We start from the raw sequence: 7,833 nt of genomic DNA, 5'->3' as shown, positions 1-7,833 counted from the left end.
ATTTGTAGTTATCAAAAATTTTAATCAATTTATTACACTTGATATACATATATGTACTACTTCCCATGCTTAATTTTATTCTTATGTCCTAGTAATTTAAATCAACTGAATCAAATAAGACAATGACATAGGCTTCAAGTAGAGAAGTTTTTTTTTTTTTTGCTTTTTGCTTTAGGCCCTCATCTTCAACTGTCAATACAATCCAATCTTTACCAGCACTGTTAGAATTGACATTGGAATCTGCAGCAGTATTTGTCTTAATCCAATATTTGTCTCATTCCCAGTTCTTACTCTCAGTATTTACCTTATTCCCGAGTGTTTTAATTTTTGTATTTGTTATATGCCTTTCCTTCTCCCAAAGACTCATCTTATCAGACTTTCTCTCATTGCATCTGTAAATGACGGTGCAGTACATGCATGCGTAATGTTGGACGTTGCAGAAGTTCAGAATAATGACTCTTGAGGACTCAGCAGGTGAATACTGAATTACTAAGTAACTTCTCTAAACTTCCCTGAGTTCAAACAGCGATGAATAGGCATAATATAGGGACTTTGCTAGAGTTCAGTCCTGAAATACAGATTTGTAGGGAGATGCAAATTATTACTCCAATAATTCATTTTCCTCCCAACCCCCAGATGTACAGGGTGCATGTACAACAGAGGTTTCATAATGAATGATCTGATCAAACAAAGGTATGTGTGTATGTGTATGTATATGTGTATATATATATATACATGTGTGTATGTATGTTTGTATTTGTATGTATACATGTGTGTAGATAGATGTCTATTCTGGTGTGTGTATAAACACACACACATATATATGTGTATATAAAAATATATGTGTGCGTGTGAATATGAGAATCTCACATTTAGATCTCATGTTACATAATTATAAACACCTGATGGAATGTCAGAGAAAGTTTGGTTAATATTTCGTTTAATATCAAATGGAAGTGGTAACATGATAATTATCATAATCAAAAATAATCAAATAGAATTATTCAAGGTAAAAGGCTCCTGGTGTTAGTTTTCTGTGTCAATAAGCAGCTTGCATCAAAGTATTTTTAGCATAAAATTGTTTAGACCAAATTGAAAGGCAAAATTATTTGGTGAACTAGCTATTGCTTTAAAAATAGAATTTGATTTCCTTTCCAAGAAATAGGGGTGCCTGAGAGAAGGAGGTTTTAGTATGCAGAAATTAAACCACCTGCTATGTATATAACAACTATCATTTCAGTTAGCATCATTATTACTCCCAATGCTCCAACTATCATACACAAAATATAAAACAAGACATGCTCTGCATTTGTTTTATTGGGATGCTGAATAATTGAGAGAGGGGAAAAACTTAATTTAACATTATTGTGTTAAATTCATCTTCACTAGAATATCTCAGCTGACATCATTTGCATAAGGTGAAACAATGCAACTTGTGGCCCTTAACCCTATCTAAGCCAGAATTTTCTGCTGCTAAAATTGGGAAACGTTCTGAGCCAAGGTGACAAAGTAAGGCTATACCTAGCTGAGTGATCTGACATGAAAACAATAGGAGTTGGGGAAAGTCAGAGCTATTCTGTTGAGGAATCAGCTGAATGATGCCATGAGGGCAGTATGTCTTGAAAAACTGGGGAAAAAAAAAAAACTGGAATGGGAATTGAGTTAGATTTTTCTAAGGAAAATGTCCATATGACTTCTTAATATCGTTAAAGGAAATAAAATTGGTTGATGACATAAGTAAGGATGTACTATGTTGAATTTATACAAAATTCAAAATGACCACTTAAACATTTAAATATTACCTTTATCTCCTCTAAAACTCAATTGTGAATGAGCAGGCTGTTCCAAAAATCTTAGTGCACCTATAAGTTTCTAATAACTTAAAACTGAACTAAGGAGAGAGAGAGAGAGAGAGAGAGAGAGAGAGAGAGAGAGAGAGAGAGAGAGAGAGAGAGAGAGAGAGAGATGATTCAGCTAGATGGAGCAGTGGATAAAGTGCAAAATTGTGGTCAGAAAGATGATTTCAAATCCTGCTTCCGGCATTTAGTAGCTGTGTGACAACTCTGGGCAAATCACCTAACTTGCTTAGTTTTCCTCATCTTTAAAATAAAGAAAACATTAGCATTGACTTCACAGAATTGTTGTAAGGATCAAATGAGTTAACATTTGTAAAGCACTTTGGAAAGTTTAAAGCACCAGGTAAATGCTATTATTCACATATGTGTGTATACATACATAGTATAATTGATTTGGATTGCTTTTTTCAGTTAATTTGTGTCAGTCTTTTATTAAAGTTGTATTCTATTGCCTCAGGACCTAGAAGCTACCCTTGGTTCTTAAAGGTATTGCCAGTGGAATAAAAGGTCTGCTAAGGTCCTGCTAAGCTAAAGATGAATAAATTGGCCCCAAGGATGACCTATATAACTACTGTCCTAGGACCAGAGTGGTTAGACTTGGAAAGGCTCATTAATAAGTTGACTTCAACATGAAACATTTTTTACCCACATCAGCTTTTCAATACCATTCAGTTAAGTAAAGAAGGGTTTGCAATCTACAATAATGGTGGGAGTTGTTATATTCATCAGATTCAAAATTTTTGGAATATAAGTTAAAAGATGTAGTGTTCCACATATTAGAAATACCCAATGTGGCATATGGGCTATTGCATCATATATTTTAGGCTTGAAGCTATAGGCAAGTATGAAGCTAAAACCAAGAATTCTCATCTCAATAAGATATATACACACATACACACATATATATATGTATATGTAACCTTTCCTTTGAGTTTATTTTTAAAAATGCTTCTCCTGTATCAAATCCCACCAGTAATTCCTTTTAGCAGAGAGTGAGTGCAAATAAATAACAAATTTGAGTTCATTGCATTGATAAGATATTGTTTGTTTCATGTTTTAAATTGAGGTTGGTTTACTGTTTTCTTCAAGTCTACCAAAGTTTAAATCATCCTTCTTGACTCCTAAAGTAATACAAAGAAAGACCCTATCATTTTGAATTGTAATAGTACTACTTTTTTTTCAATTAGACCAAGATAGGAACTGGGCTCTATGATTTTCATTGGTACATGGGACTGTCAGGTAAGGAAATCCCTTCTGCCAGTCAGGACAGTACCATCTCTGATACCTATTATTTTAGAGAACTTCCTAGAGCAGTGAGAGGTTGTGATTTGCCCAGAGTCTCCATCATCTGTGAGAGGCAGGGTTTGAACTAAAGTTTTCCTGGGCCATCCCACTGGTAATTATTTCATAGTACCTTGTTTTTTATAAAATAAAGAATATGGAAAGCTCTAAAATTTTGCCTTTTTATTGCCTTTTTTAATATTTGAGCAATAAACATAATTTGAAACAATAGTGCCACATTCCATCTGTATTAATGCTGCTATCTTTCTCCTGTATTTAACTTCACTAGGATGGCAATGAAATGCTGGTGATAATCACTCAGAAAGTTATGATTTAACAAACCTTACTTGTATTTTCTATTTTGCAAAGTATTGATCTTACCATATCCCAGTGAGATCATATTATTGTGTTCATTTTATAAACAGAAAAACTGATGACCATGTTGTTCATCTGGCAAATAGCAAGGACAGAATTTGAACTTTGAACTTCTATTTCTATATCCTGTGGTCTTTCCACAATACCACAATCTTAAGATTAGGTTGAGTAACCTTGAATCTCTCCCAACTCCATTTATTTCCAGAGCATTGATTTCTCTACTGAATTTGCCTGGACAATACATCAGATTAAACCATTTTTTACTTTGAGCAAGAAAACCCAAAAGGCATATGTAACAAGGAGACTCTCTTGTTAACTTGTCAAGTTAAAGAGTTTCATCAATATTTCTTCATTTGACTTTCCTGTGTTTCCCCCTGTTGCATACTCTCTGGGACAACCTCAAAAAGGGTCTTTGGCTTCACTAGACTGATTTCATGTTTTCATGAAAGAGAATGTTCATTAATTTAATGAAGCTACTCTAGAAAACACTAGGAATACTGATTTCCTGACAGGAGGTTGTTAATTCCTTCCTGGAAATAAACATTCATTTCATCAGCAATGTCTGTACAATATAGGACTTTGGATTAAGGTCATTATAACATAGTACTTTGAACCCAGTGAAGTGTGCAGAGACCATTTGTAGCTTACATCCTGAGATATATATATATATATATATATATATATATATTACAATCTTCTTGTGACTCTTTGTACTATTCATGTCTACTCTTGGTAATTATTTTATTTCTTGAGCATTAATAATCATAAATATTTTCAATTTAGATAAAGATGAATATGTGTATGTGTGTGTATAACAGTGTATGATAAAGGTTATAAAAAGCCCCTCTTTAGTATTGATAAAAACCCACATATCCAATCAGTTACCTCAAAAACCCAACTATTGGGGGGCAGCTAGGTGGTGCGGTGGATAAAGCACTGGCCCTGGATTCAGGAGGACTGAGTTAAAACCCAGCCTCAGACACTTGACACTTAGTAGCTATGTGACCTTGGGCAAGTCACTTAACAGTCATTGCCTTGCAAAAAAAAAATCTATGACACCCCTCTGTCATCATGGGTTACTCTTGATTATTAGCTCCCCAAACATTATTTCATAACAGTCTGGGTGTCTTGTTCTACTACTCTAATTAATAAATAGAGACTGTAGATGGAACCCTATTCTCCTTCAAAACTTTGATCTATTAATTCTGCTAGAGGCAGTGACTCAAATCTGAAGCCCAAAGAGGATACACAGACTCATATATTTAGAAGGGAAGGTAGGGGGTTACTATAACAGAAAGCTACTGCCAAGGCAGTCTACTTACTATTTGGGATAATGATAATCTAGGATAACAACCAGAAGTGAAAGAATTCTCATTATACTTATTTTTGTGCTGCCATTGTTTTTTTGTTTTTGTTTTTTTGTGGGGCAATGGGGGTCAAGTGACTTGCCCAGGGTCACACAGCTAGTAAGTGTTAAGTGTCTGAGGCCGGATTTGAACTCAGGCACTCCTGAATCCAGGGCCGGTGCTCTATCCACTGCACCACCTAGATGCCCACGCTGCCATTGTTTTTGATCTTTCCTGGCAAGACTATATAGGAATAAGTTTGGGCCTACCTGCCATCATGCCATTCCCACTGTACCAGTCTGCTAGCTGCTAGCAATTGTCTTTCTTTATGTGTTTATCCCATTCTGTGTCTGCCTCTTCCTTTCCCTTTCCTTCTCCCACTCTCTATTTCCCTCCTCTCCTACCCGCTGCTTATGCCTTTTCCTCTCCTTCTACTCTTTCCCTTCCCTCTTCCTATCCCCTCAGGGTTTACCCTCCTTTCCTGTCTTTCCTTTTCCAATCCTTTTTTCTCCTCTCCTTCCCTTTTTTCTCTCTCCTTACTTTTGTGTCTCTTTTTATGTTTCTGTAGCTATCGCTGTGTGTATCTGTCTGTCTCTTTCTACACACACACACACACACACACACACACACACACACACACACACACACACACCCTACTTTTTCCCTCTAACAGGTTAATGTGTGAGGTTTGTTTGGGTGATATAAGTGGAATAAGGCATACAAACACTTTATATTTAAGTAGTCAAAATTTTAAATACTTTCTCCATTCTTGTTTGAAAGTTCATGGCATGGGGCAGCTAGGTGGCACAGTGGATAGAGCACCGGCCCTGGATTCAAGAGTACCTGACTTCAAATCTGACCTCAGACACTTAACACCTACTAGCTGTGTGACCCTGGGCAAGTCACTTAAGCCCAATTGCCTCATCAAAAAAGAAAGAAAGAAAGAAAGAAAGAAAGAAAGAAAGAAAGAAAGAAAGAAAGAAAGAAAGAAAGAAAGAAAGAAAGAAAGAAAGAAAGAAAGAAAGAAAGATGTTTCATAGCAATAGTAATACTATTTCTCCTCTGATCTGGAGCATCTTGAACTGGAAACAGCTCCATTCCCAAATAATTTAAGGAAGGAATATAGTCTACTGAAAGCTAAACTTGAGTCTGGGTTCAACTATGATCAGTGGAAGGTTCTATTGATGTGCTATGTCTTAAGCAAATGGAGACTTTATTATAAGGCTGAGCCACTTTACTATGAAGAAGGCTTAGAAAAGCTGTCTAGGAAGTAGCATGGTTGCTTTGAGGGTAAGTACATTCTAGCTACATGATGTTTCCCAGCTCAAATTTTGGTGTAGCCTTGTGTTGATGATATTACCAACTGATATTGCCTGATATAGTCCTGTCCCTAAAAAGACACAGGGCACAAAATTATGAGATTAGAACATAGGTATTTGTCCCACACGGACAGTAAAGGCAGAAAACTGTTATCTAAAACAAGAACCTTCAGGAAGAGTGAATATGCCTGCACCCCTCCCATATATGCACATACTATCACCATGAACCTGGGGTGAGTAGACTGTGTGATTTATGATAAATTCTGCCATTTGACAAATATTCAGTTGTGGACCAAGATGGAAGAGAGAATCCAAGAAGTTGCCTGAGCTCTCCCACGGTTCCCTAAAAAACAACATTAAATCAAGACTCTAAATGGGTTCTGGAACCTATAAAAAGACAGAGAAACACAATCTTCTTACTTGAGATAATTTATAAGACTTCAGGAGAGGTCTGTCTCACTTAGGTGAAAGGAGAGGGTAACAGCACAGCTGAGAGTGGCACACTGCCTAGGGGTGGTTGGTCAGCAGGAGTCTCCTGGACACAGCATAAATAAGTCACTGAGGCCTCTTGGTCCTGACTCAGAAGGCTGGTGGCACAACAGGACATTTGTGAGACCCACCATTCCTGACAACCACCCAAAAGACAGGCATGACTTAGCCAAGTCATCTCAACAGAGGAAGCAAACCCAGGGTGGTGGGGAATCTAAAAGCCACAGAGGCCTCAGAACAGAAAGCCAGTGACCTGTCCCCTATCCCTCAGCACAAAAAGCTTGCAACAGTGAACCCTGTGCCCCAGGAGCAGACTTCAACTTTAAAGTTTAAAAATAGGCTATAATATGAGTAAGAAACAAAAAAGAACCCTTACCATTGACAGCTTCTTTAGTAAAAGGGAAGACCAAAACACAAACTCAGATGAGTTTGTCACAATTCCCTACAAGTGAAGACTAAAGTGGGAAGATTGTCTTGTCTCAAGACCAAAAAGCCTTCTCAGAAGAGCAAAAGGGCTTTTAAAAATCAAATGAGATTTTTTTTTTAGCTTCAGATGTACAAGATGACCAAGAAGAGGAGGAACAACAGGTGCACCAAGAAGGGCCATGGCCATGTGCAGCCAGTCTGCTGCACCAACTGTGCCTGCTGCATGCCCAAGGACAAGGCCATCAAGAATTTCATGATTCACAACATTGTGGATGCCAGGGCTGTCAGGGACATCTCTGAGGCCAGTGTTTTCGACTTTTATGTGCTCCCCAAACTGTATGTGAAACTGCATTACTGTGTAAGCTCCACGATCCACAGCAAGGTAGTGAGGAATGACTCTCATGAGGCACAAAAGGATCAGACACCCCCACCCCACTTCAGACCTGCTGGTTCTGCCTCCATACCCCCTCCAAAGCCAATGTAAAGATCTATATGCCTGTGGCAGGTAGGTGGTGTAGTGGATAAAGCACTGGCCCTGGATTCAGGAGGACCTGAGTTCAAATTTGACCTCAAATACTTGACATTTACTAGCTGTATGATCCTGGGCAAGTCACTTAACCCTCATTGCCCTGCAAAAAAAAAAAAAAAGAGGTATATGCCTATCAAAATTCCTGAACTAATCAGAGGAAAATAAAATGGCTGGTTTACCTTAAAAAAATCAAGTAAGAGAGGTAGAAGAAA

At 37.4% G+C, this 7,833-nt stretch overlaps 1 protein-coding gene across 1 annotated transcript; it reads left to right on the top strand.

Annotated features, from left to right (window-relative positions):
* The first annotated feature begins 7,228 nt into the window (after positions 1-7,228).
* LOC122750845 (40S ribosomal protein S26-like) lies at positions 7,229-7,576 on the top strand. The gene has a single exon (XM_043997677.1). The coding sequence runs from the start codon at positions 7,229-7,231 to the stop codon at positions 7,574-7,576; it is 348 nt and encodes a 115-aa protein (XP_043853612.1).
* Positions 7,577-7,833: the final 257 nt, after the last annotated feature.

Source organism: Dromiciops gliroides, chromosome 3 (genome assembly GCF_019393635.1).
Source record: "Dromiciops gliroides isolate mDroGli1 chromosome 3, mDroGli1.pri, whole genome shotgun sequence".
In the NCBI taxonomy this organism is placed as follows: domain Eukaryota; kingdom Metazoa; phylum Chordata; class Mammalia; order Microbiotheria; family Microbiotheriidae; genus Dromiciops; species Dromiciops gliroides.
The sequence above is the reverse complement of the archived record's forward strand: the minus strand, read 5'-3'. Positions and strand labels throughout refer to the sequence as shown.